The sequence below is a fragment of the Bos indicus genome, chromosome 19 (genome assembly GCF_029378745.1).
Source record: "Bos indicus isolate NIAB-ARS_2022 breed Sahiwal x Tharparkar chromosome 19, NIAB-ARS_B.indTharparkar_mat_pri_1.0, whole genome shotgun sequence".
NCBI lineage: Eukaryota > Metazoa > Chordata > Mammalia > Artiodactyla > Bovidae > Bos > Bos indicus.
The window spans coordinates 47,853,095-47,872,593 of record NC_091778.1 but is presented as its reverse complement, the minus strand read 5'-3'; the positions used below and the strand labels follow the sequence as shown (position 1 = coordinate 47,872,593).

Sequence of the window (19,499 nt, the reverse complement as noted above, 5' to 3'; positions counted from 1 at the left end):
CACACACACAGTGCCTTGCCTCCTAGTCAGGGGGAAGAGGGCAGTTAGAAGACTACTCTAGTGGTTGCTGGGTTTCCCTTGGTGTGCACACCAGCATGAACCGAGTGAACACTCCAATCTGCGTGGTCTATGTTGCAGCATGGCACAGGATCTAGGGCTGCCATGCCTGGGGAGAAAACTTGGCTGTGTCACACAGTGGTGACCTAGGGTAGAGCCTGGGTTGGTTGGCAGTGACCATTGTTGGCACTTACTCAAGCAGCACATCTGAGGCAGCCTAGAACTCTGATGGTAGTTGCTCCACCATAGCTCACCCACTAATATATGTAAGAGTCCATATAAGCCTGCCTACCTTGTGGTGCATACCCACAAGAGGCAGCGGGAGTGGAGACTGGGAGCAGTGATCAGCTGAGAGACAAAGGGGAACTGTACACAGGTTGTGTCTGAACAGAACAAAGGAAACAACTGTCGGCTCCTGCATAGGCAGCTCACTGGAGAAAACTTGGATCTCTGTCTTCAGCGGACATGAGCTGAGAGCATGCAAGGATCCCTTTGCTTCAGCAGTACCCCCTTTTGCCGCAAGAGTTCCAGTACTGGGAGAAGTAAAAGCATTCACTTAGAACCAACCATCAGGGCTTTTAGCTCCAGCATTTTGGGATCAGACTCCAATCCCAATAAGGCTATAAAGGACCACTGAATAGAGAGGAGTTTTCACTTCACACCTAGCTCCAGCTCTACCCATTCCATCTCCATGCATCCCCTCATCAAGGTGCTAGCTGCTAGCACACCCTAAGGAAAGACCTGACTTTGCATCCATGTCAAATCCAGCTCTCCTACCAAATGCATTGGGAACATGCAGTCTGTATAGGGACACTCCCACATAAGGACACCACTTAGAGACCTCAACAGACAACTGTTTCACCTAAATTCATAGACATAGAGAAAGTTAAGCAAAATAAAAAGGCAGAGGAAGTGGTCTCAATTGAAAGAGCAGGGGGAAATTCTTGAGAAAATAATGAAACATACATAAATAATTTATTAGATAAATAATTCAAAGATTTTGTAATAAAAATGTTAACCAAATTAGAGGTTCATGACATTGTACAGGAGACAGGGATCAAGATCATCCCCCAGAAAAAGAAATGCAAAAAAGCAAAATGGCTGTCTGAGGAGACCTTACAAATAGCTGTGAAAAGAAGAGAAGTGAAAAGCAAAGGAGAAAAGGAAAGATATACCCATTTAAATGCAGAGTTCCAAAGAATAGCAAGGAGAGATAAGAAAGCCTTCCTCAGCGATCAATGCAAAGAAATAGAGGAAAACAATAGAAAAGGAAAGACTGGAGATCTCATCAAGAAAATTAGAGATACCAATGGAATATTTCATGCAAAGATGGGCTCAATAAAGGACTGAAATGGTAGGGACTTAACAGAAGCAGAAGATATTAAGAAGATGTGGCAAGAATTCACAGAAGAACGGTACAAAAAAGATCTTCACGACCCAGATAATCACGATGGTGTGATCACTCACCTCGAGCCAGACATCCTGGAGTGTGAAGTCAAGTGGGCCTTAGGAAGCATCACTACAAACAAAGCTAGTGGAGGTGATGGAATTCCAGTGGAGCTAATTCAAATTCTGAAAGATGATACTGTGAAAGTGCTGCACTCAATATGCCAGCAAATTTGGAAAATTCAACAGTGGCCAGAGGACTGGAAAAGGTCAGTTTTCATTTCAATCCCAAAGAAAGGCAATGCCAAAGAATGCTCAAAGTACCGCACAATTGCACTCATTTCACACGCTAGTAAAGTAATGCTCAAAATTCTCCAAGCCAGGCTTCAACAGTCTGTGAACCATGAACTTCCAGATGTTCAAGGTGGTTTTAGAAAAGGCAGAGGAACCAGAGATCAAATTGCCAACATTCGCTGGATCATCAAAAAAGCAAGAGAGTTCCAGAAAAATATCTATTTCTGCTTTATTGACTATGCCAAAGCCTTTGACTGTGTGGATCACAATAAACCATGGACAATTCTGAAAGAGATGGGAATACCAGACCACCTGACCTGCCTCTTGAGAAATTTGTATTCAGGTCAGGAAGCAACAGTTAGAACTGGACATGGAACAACAGACTGGCTCCAAATAGAAAAAGGAGTACGTCAAAGCTGTATATTGTCACCCTGCTTATTTAACTTATATGCCTGGAAAATCCCATGGACGGAGGAGCCTGGTAGGCTGCAGTCCATGGGGTCTCTAAGAGTCGAACACGACTGAGTGACTTCCCTTTCACTTTTCACTTTCATGCATTGGAGAAGGAAATGGCAACCCACTCTAGTGTTCTTGCCTGGAGAATCCCAGGGACGGCGGAGCCTCGTGGGCTGCCGTTTATGGGGTCGCACAGAGTTGGACATGACTGAAGCTACTTAGCAGCAGTAGCAGCAGAGTACATCATAAGAAATGCTGGGCTGGAGGAAGCACAAGCTGGAATCAAGATTGCTGGGAGAAATATCAATAACCTCAGATATGCAGATGACACCACCCTTATGGCAGAAAGTGAAGAAGAACTAAAGATCCTCTTGATGAAAGTGAAAGAGGAGAGTGGAAAAGTTGGCTTAAAGCTCAACATTCAGAAAACTAAGATCACGGCATCCGGTCCCATCACTTCGTGGCAAATAGATGGGGAAACGGTGGCAGACTTTATTTTTCTGGGCTCCAAAATCACTGCATATGGTGATTGCAGCCATGAAATCAAAAGACGCTTACTCCTTGGAAGGAAAGTTATGACCAACCTAGACAGCATATTAAAAAACAGAGACATTACTTTGCCAACAAAGGTCCATCTAGTCAAAGCTATGGTTTTTCCAGTAGTCATGTATGGATGTGAGAGTTAGACTATAAAGAGGTCTGAGCACAGAAGAATTGGTGCTTTTGAACTGTGGTGTTGGAGAAGACTCTTGAATCCCTTGGACTGCAAGGAGATCCAACCAGTCCATCCTAAGGGAAATCGGTCCTGAGTGTTCATTGGAAGGACTATGTTGAGGCTGAAACTCCAGTATTTTGGCCACCTGATGCAAAGAGCTGACTCATTTGAAAAGACCCTGATGTTGGGAAAGATTGAAGGCAGGAGGAGAAGGGGATGACAGAGGATGAGATGGTTGGATGGCATCACCGGCTCAATGGACATGAGTTTGGGTAAACTCCGGGAGTTGGTGATGGACAGAGAGGTCTGGCGTGTTGCGCTTCATGGGGTCGCAAAGAGTCAGAACCGACTGAGCGACTGAACTGAACTGAACTGAACCAAATTAGAGAAAAGAACAGATAAAGAAAATTTCACTAAATTTTAACAAGAAACTAGAAAATATAAAAAGATCTACTCAGAAATGAGAAGTAGTTGAAGTAAAAGACACCAGAAGGGTTGAATAGCAGACTAAATGAAACTGAAAAATGCATAAGTGAACTGGAAGATAGACTAATGGAAATCATTCATTCAGAACAGTGAAAAGAAAAACAATTTTTAAAAAATGGAAATCATTTAAGAGCTTTCTGGGATAACATTAAGCATACCAACATTCACATTATAGGGGTCCCAGGAGGAGGAGAGAGAGAAAGAAGGGGATCAAAGATGTATTTGAGTAAATCATGGTTGAAAACTTTTCAAACTCAAAGAAGGAAACAGATATCCAGATATAGGAAGGACAGAGGGTCCCAAATGAGAAGAACCCAAACAGACCCACACCAAGACCCACACACCATTTTATTGTAATTAAAATGGGAAAAGTTAAATATAAAAATACAAATTTAAAGGCAGCAAATTTATATTAAAAAACAGACAGAAAGAGACAAACAAAGGGAATCTCCATAAGGCTATCAGCTAATTTCTCTGCAGAAACTTAGGAGGCCAGAAAGGAGTGACATGCTGTATTCAAAATGCCAAAAGGGAAAATCCTGTGACCTACAGTAGTCTACCCAGAAAGATTATCACTTAGAATAGAAGGAGAGGTTAAGAACTTCTAAGTCAAGCAAAAACTAAAAGGGTTTATCAATACTAAGACTACTCTACAAGAAACATAAAAGGGCCTCACCTAAGTGGAAAGAAGGCAAATATATAGTGAAGACTGAATATCTACCACTTAAATAAACCAGTGTGTAGATTTAAAGACAAAAAATTATAAAAGCAACTGTGAGTACAATAAACAATTGAGGTATAAGCCTGAAGATGTAAAATGTGACATCAAATACACAAAATGTGGGAGAGAAGAATTAAAAATGTAGAATTTTTTTAAAAAATGTGTTTGAACCTAAATGATAACCAATTGAAAACAAGTAATTGTACATGGTTACAGGTCACCATATATGAACCCCATGGCAACCACAAAGGCATACAGTAGACATAAAAAATTAAAATGAAAGGCCACAAGGACACCACTAAAGAAAATCATCAAGGACTTCCCTGGTGGTTCAGTGGCTAAAATTCCAATACAGAGGACTCTGGTTTGAGCCCTGATCAGGGAACTAGATCCCACAAGTCATAACTAAGAGTTTGCATGCCTCAACTAAAGATCTCGCATACTGCAAAAAAGATTGAAGATCCTGTGTGCCACAACTAAGATCTGGTGTGGTCAAATAAATAAATAAATATTTTTTAAAAAGAAACACTAATGAAACCATGGGCTGTTCAAAAGTATATAATTTAAAAAAGGAATCAAATCACAAAGGAAGAAACAATGAAAAAGACATGAACAGAGAACTACATGACAACTGGAAAAGCAAGTAATAAAATGGTAATAAGTACATAGTTATCAACATTACTTCAAATTTCAATTGACTAATGTTCCAATCAAAAGACTTAGAGTGGTTAATTAGATTAAAAGCTCAACATCATTCTATATGATGCTTACAAGATACTCACTTCAGAGCTAATGACACACAGACTGAATGTGAGGGGATGGAAAGAGATATTTCATGCAAATGGAAATGAAAAAAAAAGCCAGGGTAGCAATACTCATATCAGACAAATTAGCCTTTAAAACAAAGTCTATAATAAAAGACAAAGGAGGACATCATATAATGATAAAAGGATCAATACAAGTAAAGGATATTATACTTGTTAACATATATACACCCTATACAGGAGAACTAAAATACATAAAGCAAATGCCAAAAGACATAAAGGGAGAAATTGACAATAATAAATATTACTAGGGGACTTTAATGCCCACTTACATCAATAGACTGATCACCCAGACAGAAAATCAATAAAGAAACAGTGGCCTTAAATGACATATACAAATAACTAAAAGGCACATGAAAAGATATTCAACATCACTATATTAGAGAAATGCAAGACAAACTCACAGTGAGATCACCTATACCTGTCAGAATGGCTATCATCAAAAAGTCTACAAATAATATATTGGAGAGGACATAGAGAAAATGAAACACTTGTTCACTGTTGATGAGAATACCAACTGGTACCGACAGTTTGAAAAATGATATGGAGGTTCCTAAAAAAAAAAACTGAATATAGAACTATCATAATATCCAGCAATTCCACTCCTGGGTATACATCTGGAAAAATCTGAAAAGTGTTCATAGCAGCACTATTTACAACAGCCAAGATATGGAAGTAACCCAAATGTCCATCAATAGAGGAACAGATAAAAAAATATGTGGTACATATACAATGGAGTATTTCAGCCATAAAAAGAATAAAAGTCTGCCATTTGCAGCAATGTAGACGAACCTAGAGAATATTATGCTTAGTGAAATAAGGAAAGACAAATACTGTATGATATCGCTTATAAGTGAAATCTAGAAAATAAATGTATACAGCAAAACAGAAACAGACTCACAGATCTAGAAAGCAAACTAGTCGGTATCAGTGGGGAGACGGAATGGGGGAAGGGCATAACAGGGTTATGGAATTAATAAATATGAACTACTATGTATAAAGTAGACAAGCAACAAGGATATATTTTATAGCAAGGGAATTATAGCCATTATTTTGTAATGACTTTTAATGAATCTATACAGTATGCCTGAAACTAATATTAAAAATATGCCAGAAAATAGGTGAATTGCTAGCAATTAGTATAACATTTAACAAATGAAGAGATCAGTGCCACAACTAACATGGCAATTAAGAGATAATGGTGAAATATAATCATAGTAAATATTAAATATCTTAGATTTATTATTTCTCACCTACCTGTAGTGGCTTTTACTCCATCCATCACCTCCTTCAGATCAACTTTCCCATTAGCTATAAGAAAAAGCTCAATGAAGATAATGTCACAAGTTCAGAAAACAAACTCAAGACATATATTTTGTGGAAACGATTCCATTAAAAACATTTTTAACTAAGACCATTTATTAAATGCTTAGATCTCAGGGAATTAAGGTGGCTTTCATTAATACAGAGGTCTCATATTTCAGAATCTGGGTCAGGAAAAGTATACTTTTCCTAGTGTTTTGGAAGCCATTATAAGCCATTATACGTTGAAGATACCATTAGAGTTGGCCCAGTATTCTGGTAACTTTACTTCATGTATGAACATACAGTTGAGGAAGGGATCTCTAAGCTAGTCCGGTATGTCCTAAGATTGCTTCCTGCAGGAGGTAGTGCATTAACTAGATTAATGTATTAGTCAGGGTGCATCAGAAATACATACAGATAAAAAGGGCTTCACATGGAGGAGAGATTGAGAGAAGATAAAAGTCTAGAGGTATGTCTTGTGTGTGAAACTACCAGTAGTTCAACATGGTCTGAAGAGGAAAAAAATAAGAGAAGATATCAAAGAGGCAGATGGACTGAGAAGGCCTCATGCACTACGATGAGAATCTTTGAATTTATTTTAGAATGAATTTCGGGAGACAGAGGGATGAACAAAAGAATGGGCCTGCTGATTTCTCTATATATAATTTTTCATATCCTTATTATTTTTGCTTTCTTATAGATGTATTAGAGCTTTGACAGCACCCTCTGCAATTCTTGGTATGGAGAGGGAAAATAGATGCTGATGTTGGATGAACTGTAATACAGATCCAAGATTTATTCTGACTTTAATACTGGAATCCTTTCCAACCTTTCTAACATGTCGATTAAATTTATTTTTTAAGAACCAGATGTAAAACAGTGCTCACGATCAATTTGTAGGTCTTCTGACAGCTTTGCAAGTTCCTCTTCTGTGAGGTCAATTCCAAATCTTTCTAGAGTATTGTCCAGGTTATTTATATGAATCTTCCCCGCTTCTGAGAGAGACAATGTAGGAACAGGAAAAAAGTGTATTATACCAAGATTTTCCATGAGTAATATTATTAGTAGTATCTTTATTGACCATAGTGATTTCAATTTAGCTAAGAAGGCAATGGCACCCCACTCCAGTACTCTTGCTTGGAAAATCCCGTGGACAGAGAAGCCTGGTAGGCTGCAGTCCATGGGGTCATGAAGAGTTGGACACGACTGAGAGACTTCACTTTCACTTTTCACTTTCATGCACTGGAGAAGGAAATGGCAACCCACTCCAGTGTTCTTGCCTGGAGAATCCCAGGAATGGGGGAGCCTAGTGGGCTGCCGTCTGTGGGGTCGCAGACAGTCAGACACGACTGAAGCGACTTAGCAGCAGCAGCAAGTTGAGACTACATTTCTAAGAATTTCCTTCCCTGTATGGATTTACTTATTAATTTATAATTTATGGTTTTTTTAAAAAATACTTTATTTTTTTAGAGCAGTTTCGGGTTTACAACAAAACTTTGAGAGGAAGGTACAGAGATTCCCATATACCCCCTACCCCGACACATGCACAGCCTCCTCCATTAACAACATCATTCACCAGAGTGGTACTTTTTTTTTTTAACTAAGGATGAACCTACACTGACACATCATAATGATCCAAACTCCATAGTTTACCTTAGGATTCCCTCTTGATGTCATATATTCCATTGGTTTGGACAAAGTTATAATATATTATATCCATCATTATAATATTATATAGAGTATTTTAACCACCCTAAAAATCCTCTGTGTACTTCCTAGTCATCTCTCCTCCTTCTTCTCTTTCTGGCAAATATTGATCTTTATATTGTTTCCATGGTTTTGCTTTTCTCCAAATATCACAGAGTTGGAATCATACAGCATGTAGCCTTTTCAGATTGACTTCTTTCACTTAGTAATATGCACTGAAGATTCCCCCATGTCCTTTCATTGTGTAATAGCTCATTTCCTTTTAGTGCTGAAAAATATTTCATTATCTAGATGTACCTGATGCTGGGAAAGATTGAAGGCGGGAGGAGAAGGGGACGACAGAGGATGAGATGGTTGGATGGCATCACCGACTCAATGGACATGGGTTTGTGTGGACTCTGGGAGTTGGTGATGGACAGGGAGGCTTGGAGTGCTACAGTCCATGGGGTTGCAAACAGTTGGACATGACTGAGTGACTGAACTGTAACTGTAACCACAGTTTACTTATCCATTATCTACTGAAGTACATTTTGGTTGCTTCTAAATTTTGGCAATATAAATAAAGCGGCTTTCATCTCTGTTGGATAAATACCAAGGAACATGATTGCTGGGTTGTATGGTAAGAGTATGTTTAGTTTTGTAAGAAACCACCAAACTGTCTTCCAAAGTGGCTGTACCATTTTGCATTTCTACCAGCAGTGTTTGAGAATTCCTGCTTCTCCACATCCTTGCCAGTATTTGGTTTTGCCAGTCCTGTGTGGTTTTGAGGTAGAGGTGGCCATGGAGAAACTTGCATGATATTTCGGAAGCAAAAGTGAAGCAGCAGCCATTGCATACTGAAAGGTCACGTAGAGGGCCAGGCACCACCACAGCTTGCCATTTTGTCATTGTCCATCTACAGGTTTGTTCACCTTTGTTGGCCTGAAGCAGCTGGGCTTGCAGCTCTCCCAGTTCCTGCCAAATCTCCTCCTTTTGCTTCTCTGAGTCCTGGGTCAGCCATGCATGCAGTTTCATGGCAAAGGGTGCAAGTTTCTTTTGTAAAACCTGTTGCTGGAGTTGGAAGTGGGAAAAGATAGATAGGGACCCCAGGCTGTCTCTGTGGATTCGTTTATCCTCACTCTTGTCCACTTTGTGTCCAGTTTTTCCTCCAAATTTCTGGTTCTGCTGATCTCCAGGGACTTTAGACTTGCCACTACACACAGAGGCAGCTACCTATACAGACTCTTCTAATGAGTGAATTTCTCCTGAAGCCAGCCATAAAGGCTGAAAGAAGTTATGCTTTTTTTAAAATGTGAAGATAGCAACCTGAGTCTTCAAAGAACATGAAAAATCAAAGAAACACAACATCACTAAAGGAACATAATAATTTTTCAGTAGCCAATCCTAAAGAAATGAACATCTGTGATCTATCCAATAAGATTTCAAAATAGGTGTTTTAAGGAAGCTTAGTAAGTTATAAGAAAACACAGAAAGATAAGTCAATTACATCAGGAAAACAATAAAAAGCAAAACAAGAGGTTTAATACTGATCAGTTCAGTTCAGTTCAGTCGCTCAGTTGTGTCCGACTCTTTGCGACCCCATGAATCGCAGCATGCCAGACCTCCCTTTCCATCACCAACTCCCGGAGTTCACTCAGATTCACGTCCATCGAGTCAGTGATGCCATCCAGCCATCTCATCCTCTGTTGTCCCCTTCTCCTCTTGCCCCCAATCCCTCCCAGCATCAGAGTCTTTTCCAATGAGTCAACTCTTCGCATGAGGTGCCCAAAGTATTGGAGTTTCAGCTTCAGCATCATTCCCTCCAAAGAAATCCCAGGGCTGATCTTCAGAATGGACTGGTTGGATCTCCGTGCAGTCCAAGGGACTCTCAAGAGTCTTATCCAACACCACAGTTCAAAACCATCAATTCTTCGACACTCAGCCTTCTTCACAGTCCAACTCTCACATCCATACATGACCGCAGGAAAAAACATAGCCTTGACTAGACGGACCTTTGTTGGCAAAGTAATGTCTCTGCTTTTCAATATGCTATCTAGCTTGGTCATAACTTTCCTTCCAAGGAGTAAGTGTCTTTTAATTTCATGGCTGCAGTCACCATCTGCAGTGATTTTGGAGCCCCCCAAAATAAAGTCTGACACTGTTTCCACTGTAGATATTATGAAAAAGAACCAAAAAGAAAATCTGGACCTGAAGAATACAATTAACAAAATGAAAAAATGTAATAGATCAGCAGAAGCCTGATCAAGCAGAAGAGAGAACCTATGAAGTATTAATAGAAGACAGGTCATTTGAAATTATCCAGTTAAAGGAGAAAAAATAATAAAAAAGAATGAAGAAAACCTACACGAACTATGAGATACCACTAAAAAAGACAATCTGTGCAATACTGGAAACCCATAAGTAGAGAGGGAGAAAGGGGTAGAAAGCTCATTTCAAGAAGTAAAGATTGAGAGGTTCCCAAATCTGGGGAGAGATTTGGACATTCAAGTTCATTCATGACCCTCATCCCCTCCAATTTCTACACCAAATCAATATTCCCAAGATGCAATGAAAAGACTGTCTAAAATCAAAGACAGAGAAACTCTGGGGATAGAATATACAGCAAAGTGACTATATTTGACAGTATTGGATGGATGATACACACAAAAGTTGCTAAGAGAGTAGATCTTAAAAGTTCTCACCAGCACTTCCCTGGTGGTCCATTGTTTAAGAATCCATCTGCCAATGCAGGGGATACAGGTTCGATCTCTGGTTCAGGAACATTTCACATGTCATGAGGCAACTAAGCCCATGCACCACAACTGCTGAAGCCCACACTCCACAGCAAGAGAAGTCACCACAATGAGAAGCCATACACAGCAATTAGAGAGTAGTCCCCACTCGCTGCAACTAGAGAAGCCCCACATGTAGCAAGAAAGACCCAGCACAGGAAAAAATAAATAAATAAAATTTTTTAACAGTTAAAAAAAGTTCTCATCAAAAAAATTATGTGAGGTGATGGCATTTTGCAATATGTAAGTGTATCAAATTGTTACATGTCAACTATATATCAGTGAAGTTGAAAAGAATATCCTATTTCCAATTGACTATGGAAGAATATATTTATATATTTAATGAATAATATATTCTATGCTATTATTTTACCTAATTTTTATCACCTTCATGAGGACTAGAAAGAAAACCTCAACATAAAAGTTATATCAATAATATGAATTTTACTTATAGTTCTGTAATATTTGAAACCCATATATATTGTGATGTAAAGAAATTCAGAAGTACCATTATCTAAAAAGCCTGCCTTTTTCTATTCAAAATGTGGAAGGACTGTGTTACTGACTATAATATGGGTAGAGAACATAAAGACATACAAACAGAGTGCAATATTTTCATGTTGATTTTGATAACTGGCTGCTTACATGCTGCATCCACATTTACAGCTTCTTGATTACTGTCAGGGTAGATTACCATTCCTAAGGTTCCTTTTCCTAGGACCTTTTGTGGCAACAGTGCTTATGCCTAAATTCTCCCAGTATCTAGCCATAGTACCCCAAAACTTGCTTACCATCAACGGGGAGATTCTGAGTCAGATCCTTAAGTTCCTCATCTGTAAGCTTGATTCCCATGTTGTCCAGTATAGTACTCAAGCTGTTGACACTGACTTTCTTACCTAAGGAAAGAGACAGTCCCTGAAAAAATTACATAACTCCCGAAACGTAAATCTTTTGGAGACACATACCACGTTGTGAATTTCATGAACACTATATGTCAGTGCTCACAAAGATGGCATATAATTTCAAGGAGGTCATATATTCTTTAAAGCCTACTCACAGACTCCCCTTGGTATATGTGGGCATGTGTGCTCAGTTGCTTCAGTTGTGTCTGACTCTTTGTGACCCCATGGACTGTAGCCTGCAGACTCCTCTGTCCATGGGATTCTCCAAGCAAGAATACTGGAGTGGGTTGCCATGCCCTCCTCCAGGGGATCTTCCCAACCCAGGGATCGAACTCAAGTTTCTTATGTCTCCTGCATTGGGAGGTAGATTCTTTACCACTAGTGCCACCTGGGGAGCAGCCCCCCTTCATATCTACTAGGGTTAAGAATGTTTATTTTAAAATGTGAAAAAAAAAAACCCTCAACAATTTTGGTAAAGAGACTAAGGACTTTATGCCTATAAAGAAAATCGACTATGAAATTAGAATTAGGGTTACTACCTTGAGACTTGTCTTGGGGACCAGCCCATATAATAAAAAGTTTCAAATAGCATTGAATAAATGCTAAGAGAATTCTAGCTCTGGAGGCAAACATTCTTTACTTCTGAACACCATGATTTGATGATTCAGCTCTTAGTTTAGTTTTTTACTGTGGCTGATTTAAATCCCTGAATAACCGTTAATCTTTGTTGCTGTTTTTTTCTATGCAAATGTGAAATTTGATATCTCTTTTCTTGAAAGTTTGGAAAAATCTTCAAAAAGTGGAAGACTTTCTAGATATAAAGTAGATCAGCTGCTAAACTGAAGCTAGATCTTCAATGGAAGCATAAATTTGCAATCAGTATATATGAGAGATGGAAGCCCTCACTAATTTAATATCTTGGAAACTATAATTATGAGGATCCCCTATTTGTCTTCATTCTCATTATACTTCTCAATTACCTTTAAGAGACTTCACAGCTTCTAGCAACCTGTTTTGAAAGACCTTGTTATCATCTGTAAGAAAAGGTACAATTTAAGTCACAGAGAAAAGTGCATAATCACTAGAATACTCTCAGGGAAAACTGGCTTTTCAGGATTTTCAGTAAAAATTTCTACTATAAAAAAATTTTAGAGAAAACTGGGGATGTTTAACACAATAGGCACTCTACAACGTGCACATCCCTTCTCCCCAATCCTGCCTTTATTCATGTCTAAACTATCAACCTTTTTCTTCTGTCCACAAATGCTAGATTAATCACTTTTTTTCCTCTTGATAAGATGATTCATCAAAATACAGGTTTTGTTTCCCATGAGTCATCATAATTAGGATGTTGCTTCCCAATCTAAAAGTAAAATTGCATGTATAGGGATTCACTTCAGGTATAAATGGACACTAAAATATTTTTTTGAGATTGACTTTCTATTTTCTGAAGCTTAGGAAAAAGAAGGATTTTAGAGGGTCTCACAGATAGAGAAGCTAAAGTTCTTTTTGATTATACTGATATTTGTAATGTTTACCATCAAATGACAGAATTTTCACCAATTCCTTGTTTTCTCTATTTTTGAGCTCAATCCCCATGTTTTCCAGGACAAGTTTCACATCATTGATATCAACTTTTCCTCTTTAATAAAAAATATTAAAATAATGGCACACATGGAATATAAGTACAATCAAATGATTGCAAATAATGAAACTAATTTATGATGCCAGTACAGTATGAGTATGGGTTGGGGGAGTAACAGTCACTAAGCCCTGACCAAGTGCACAGAGATAACGTTACTCAGAGAAATACAATTTGTTCTCTAAGACCTATACAAGAGGGCACTCTTAATGGTGGCCATGAAAACATGCCTTTAGGACTTCCAACTGCAGAGAACATAATTGACCAAGGGCCCCAGCTGCTGCTTTGGAATTCATCCCTGTTTTTGTACTAAGGCCATGCCTCCAACAGGTTTCTCTTACCCAGTGATTGAATGCCGCACTCAGGGAGGCCAATTCCCGGGGGAGAGGGGACTGACTTTGGCCACAGGATTCCTTGAAGACTTTGCCAGACCTTCCTTAGATTGAATAGCAATATAGGATGCTTCCACTCAGTTTTTTATTCCTTTCTCTCTTTAGGTGTCACATTTGCATTACAGTCTGAGAGTCTCTAGGCTTTTTAGGTTACCTCCCTATTGCTCTTACACAGGCTTTCCCCCTAATAATGTCCATGAATGTTTAATTCTGCCTTGGCTTTTGCTTTCTTGGGAGGCCTGTACTAACACATTCAAAAGGACAATGACAATAAATGGATATTATATCCCTCTTGTCAATTAGGAAACTGTATATGGCTTATCCTAACAATTCTATCAATATGTACAACCTATCATCTTTCTTTTGGAAAGTTACCAGGGTCTTTTCTAAAGATCCATTTCACTTTTTATTATAGATTTTGGTGTCTCAAAATAAGAGAAATGAAGTGTATAGTGGAAAATACATAAGAAAATACTCCTGGACATAAAAACATTAAAAAGAAGTTAAATGACAGAATTATCATATAGTTAATTAAGGTCTGAAGAAAATGCAATTACTATAAAAATTAGGATGCTAGGTTTATACTAACTTCTCCCTCACCTGCAAGAGCTTTGACTCCATCCATCACCTTAGCCAGATCAATTTTTCCATAAGCTATAAGGAAAAGGGCCAATTGAGACATGTAATCAATGTCAAGAGCTCAGAAGAACATAAAAAGGATGGATACTGATGGAAAATTTCAGATAAATTCCATTGATACCAAAATCTTACCCAGACTTTTATTAAATCTCTGAATTTCAAGGGTTTTGCTGATCTCTCTATTTTTAAAAATTAATTTATTTGGAGGCTAATTACTTTACAATATTGTAGTGGTTTTTGCCATCATCGACATGAATCAGCCAGAGGCGCACATGTGTTCCCCATCCAGAAGGCCCCTCCCACCTCCCTCCCCATCCCATCCCCCAGGGTCATCCCAGTGAACCAGCCCTGAGCACCCTGTCTCATGCATCGAACCTGGACCGGTGATCTCTATATTTTTAAAAAGATGTGTACTGGGGTTTGCACAAGGAAAAAGGTACATTTTCCAGTGTTTTTGGACCACTGATGTTGGTCAGCTGTTTGGTAATACTTCCTTCAGGTCTGCTGTCAGCTATTTGTGCCATCACTCAGACAGGAGCGCTAGTGCAAACTAGGTAGTTAAATGAATGCCTCCCTGGGGCGTGCAGTGCCTGAGAGAGTTAAAATATAAGCCTTCAAGGGGTTATAAGTTCAGGAATGATCTGGACCAACTTGCATTTTATTTTTCTTTAACTTGAATTTATAATTACTTTACTACAAATTACATTTATATTGAAACAGAGATGAAAGTGGTATCATCAGGGTTTCCCTGGTGGCTCAGTGGTAAAGAATCCACCTGCCAATACAGGAGACACAGGTTCGATCCCAGGAAGATCCCACATACCACAGAACAACTAAGCTGATGTGCCCTAACCATTGAGCCTGTGTTCTAGAGCCCAGGAGCCACAATTACTGAGCCCACATGCTGCAACTACTGAAGCCCATATGCCCTAGAACCTGTGCTCTACAACAAGACAAGCCACTGCAATGAGAAGCACGCGTACCACAACTAGAGAGCAGCCCCTGTTTTCAGCAACTAGAGAACAGCCCATGCAACAACGAAGATCCAGCACAACCAAAAATAAAATAAGTAAAATTATTTTTTAAAGTGATGTCATCAATATGGCGAGTAAGATAGGTTAACCCCAGCTTCAGTTCCCCTCACAAGACCAACTTGCAAATATACATAGACAAGACACTTTTGTGAAAATCCCAGAAAACATTGGTAAGGCTAAAGCACCTCCCTGGACCACAGAGATCAAGAAGGACCGCATTAGAAGGTTGAAAGGATTAGCTGCATTCTGACACTGTTGCTCCTCTCCTAGGCTGGCACAGAACTACACAGAGAGGGCCGTCAGTGCTTATGGTTTCTCCAGTGGGAAGAAGAGAGCCCAGGGTGGAAATCTAACCCCCTCCCCACCCACCGCCATCATTGTGGTTTGCTTGCTGGGAGGTCCATGTGGGTCTCATCTCACAGGTATTGTGGGGAGAATCTGTGGGACTTGATCACTGCAGATCAAATTGATCTGGAGAAGGGGAGCAGGGCTTATAGCAACTAGAACTCAGATCTTGGCAGACTGTTTCTCCTAGCAGTGGTGCCCAGGAAAATACCCTAGCAGAGGCTTTGCCCATCTGCAGAGCCAGGCTGGTTGGACCCTCTGGATAGGGAACTCAGTGTACAATTCTGCCAAGCTGTTCTGCCACTCTATTCATGCAGGGAAGCTAATTATTAATAGAAGTCCTAACTACTGCTGAATATAGCCCCCAGCTTTCCCCAACCAAGAAGCCTAACTAAAGCACCCAGGAAGCTGAGTCCCCATCCTATGTTCCCACTCATAGTAGCACTTGAGCAGAGAACCCAGGGAGTGTCTATACCCATCTTCAGAGCCCAGTTAGTAGCCCCATCTGATCAGGGAGCTCAGGGCAAATTCTGCATGTTTGGGTCCCTAGTCAATAAGCCATGCTGACCCTGGAGTCTGCTGCAACCTTACCCAGGCAGGGAAGCAAATTCATGGCCCTCCACGTACTGTTGAGTTATCCCTCAGTCCTGCAAAATCAAAAAGCCTACTGAGAGCTTCTGGGAGACTGTAGACCACCCTACAGCCCTGCTTGCAGCAGTGCCCAAGCGAAAAGCCCAACAGTGGCTCTGCCACCTGCAGAGCTGAACTGGTGACACTGTCTGGCCAGGAAGATTGATGAGCAGTCCTACCTGATTTGAGCACCCAGTCAATGAGTTGTACCAGTGATGGAACCTACCTACAGCCCCAGACCCAGAATGGGAAGCGAATTCAAGGTCTGGACTAGGGCTGTATATAGCTTCTGGACCCATCTGACCAGGAAGCATAACAAGAACACCAGGGAAATTGCACAGTCAAATCTAAAGACTGGCTTAAAATGCCACCTGAGTGTAGCCAAAAAATTGGACAGTTTAAGAGAAATGGATAAATTCCTAGAAACATACAACCTACCAAGATAGAAACATGAAGAAACAGAAAATCTGAACAGACCAAAACAAGAAAGGATACTGAGTCAGGAATCAAAATCCTCCCAAGAAAAGCCCTAGGCCAGTGGTTTCCCTGGCAAATTTGACCAAACATTTAAAAAAAAGTATTAACATCAATCCTTCTCCAAATCTTATAAAAAATGGAGATGTGAACATTCCAAAACTCATTTTATGAGGTTAACATTGCCCTGATATAAAAGCTATATAAGGGTACTACAAGAAGAGAAAACTACAGGGTAATGTACCTAATGAATATAGATGCAATTCCAACAAACCAAATTCAACACTAAAGGGATTATATACCATGATCAAGTGGCATTCATCCCTCATATGCAAGGTTGGTTCAACATATGCAAGTCAATAAACACAACATTAACAGAATAAGAAATAAAAATCACATTATTGTCTCAATAGATGCAGAGAAAGTATTTCACAAAATTCAGCACTCATTCATAGTATAAACAGTCAATAAACCTGGCATAGAAGGAACTTAATATAATAAAGGTTATATATGACAAGCCCATAGTTATATCATATTCAGTGGTGAAAGATTAAAAGTTTTTCCTCTAAGATCAGGAATAAAACAAGGGTGGCCACTCTCATCAGTTCTATTCAACATAGTACTGAAAGTCTTAGGCAGAGCAAATAGACAAGGAAAAAAAAAAAAAAGGCATCAGAATCAGAAAGGAAAAAGTTGTCTCTATGAATAATTATATATATATATATATAAAATCCTGAAGACTCTGCTAAAAATGTTAATTTTTATAAACAAATTCACTAAAGATGCAGAATACAAAAATCAACATATGAAAAGCAGTACTGTTCCTATACACTAACAATGAATTACTGGAAAAAGAAATAAGACAACTCCATTGATAACAGCAACACAAACAATAAAACACTGAGGAATAAATTTAGAGGAGACAGAAATAAATGGAGACATCATACATTCATGGATTAGAAGAATTAATAATGTCAGAATTTCCATACTACCCGAAGTCATCTAGAGATTCAATGCAATCTCTACCAAAGTTCCAGTGTAATTTACAAATGCAGAAAACAAAATCCTAAAATTCATTTGGAACCACAAAAGATCGTCAATAGCTAAAGCATCCTGAGAAAGAACAAAGCTGGAGGCATCACATGACCTGATTTCCAACTATGTAACAAAGCTATAATAATCAAAACAGTATTGCACTGGCATAGAAACACATGCTTAGACCAAATCAAAGAGGATCAAGAGCCCAGATATAAACCCATGTAAATATATATGGACAACTAATATTTGACAAAGGAACCAAGAATACTCAATGGATAAAAGACAGTCCCTCTATTAAACAGTGCTGGGAAAACTGGATATTCACATGGAAAAGAATGAAACTAGACCTCATATCACTCACAAAAAATCAAGCTCAAAATGGAATACAGATGTAAATAAATGTACGACCTGAAACCATAAAACTCCCAAGGAAAACACAGAGAAAAATCTCATCAATATTGGCAATAATTTTAAACGTAAGACCCGTAAAGCCTGAGAAACAGCATAAAAATAAGTAAGTGGGATTATATCAAATTAGAAAGCTTCTGCAACACAAAAGAAAGAATCAACAAAGCAAGAAGGCAACCTAGGAAATGGAAGAAAATATTTACAAACCATAAGCCTGATAAGAGGTTAATAATCAAAATATATAAGGAACTAATAAGCCTCAGTAGCAAAGAAATCAAAAAATATATTTAAAAGTGGGTAAAGGACCTGAACATTTTTTCCAAAGGAGATATTCATATGGCTAACAGGTACATGAAAAGGTACTCAGTATCACTAATCATCAGTTGCTCTCATCTCACACGCTAGTAAAGTAATGCTCAAAATTCTCCAAGCCAGGCTTCAGCAATTGTGAACCGTGAACTTCCTGATGTTCAAGCTGGTTTTAGAAAAGGCAGAGGAACCAGAGATCAAACTGCCAACATCCACTGGATCATGGAAAAGGCAAGAGAGTTCCAGAAAAACATCTATTTCTGCTTTATTGACTATGACAAAGCCTTTGATTGTGTGGATCACAATAAACTGTGGAAAATTCTGAAAGAGATGGGAATACCAGACCACCTGATCTGCCTCTTGAGAAATCTGTATGCAGGTCAGGAAGCAACAGTTAGAACTGGACATGGAACAACAGACTGGTTCCAAATAGGAAAAGGAGTTCATCAAGGCTGTATATTGTCACCCTGTTTATTTAACTTCTATGCAGAGTACATCATGAGAAACGCTGGGCTGGAAGAAACACAAGCTGGAATCAAGATTGCCAGGAGAAATACCAATAACCTCAGATATGCAGATGACACCACCCTTATGGCAGAAAGTGAAGAGGAACTAAAAAGCCTCTTGATGAAAGTGAAAATGGAGATTTAAAAAGTTGGCTTAAAGCTCAACATTCAGAAAACGAAGATCATGGCATCTAGTCCCATCACTTCTTGGGAAATAGATGGGGAAACAGTGGAAACAGTGTCAGACTTTATTTTTCTGGGCTCCAAAATCACTGCAGATGGTGACTGCAGCCATGAAATTAAGACACTTACTCCTTGGAAGGAAAGTTATGACCAACCTAGACAGCATATTCAAAAGCAGAGACATTACTTTGCCAACAAAGGTTCGTCTAGTCAAGGCTATGGTTTTTCCTGTGGTCATGTATGGATGTGAGAGTTGGACTGTGAAGAAGGCTGAG

At 39.1% G+C, this 19,499-nt stretch overlaps 1 protein-coding gene across 7 annotated transcripts in view; it reads right to left on the bottom strand.

The window, feature by feature from the left end:
- LOC139177595 (uncharacterized) overlaps positions 1-19,499 on the bottom strand; it is a 199,119-nt gene that overhangs the window by 76,639 nt on the left and 102,981 nt on the right. For 6 of the 7 annotated variants that reach the window (XM_070773702.1, XM_070773703.1, XM_070773705.1 and 3 more), the window contains 5 exons: positions 14,259-14,312; positions 12,605-12,658; positions 11,514-11,618; positions 7,132-7,239; positions 6,197-6,250 (listed from right to left, as the gene is read on the bottom strand). In XM_070773702.1, coding sequence (XP_070629803.1) covers positions 6,197-6,250; positions 7,132-7,239; positions 11,514-11,618; positions 12,605-12,658; positions 14,259-14,312 — 375 coding nt within the window. The remainder of the gene's footprint in view (positions 1-6,196; positions 6,251-7,131; positions 7,240-11,513; positions 11,619-12,604; positions 12,659-14,258; positions 14,313-19,499) is intronic. The other variant, XM_070773706.1, reaches the window with a different exon arrangement.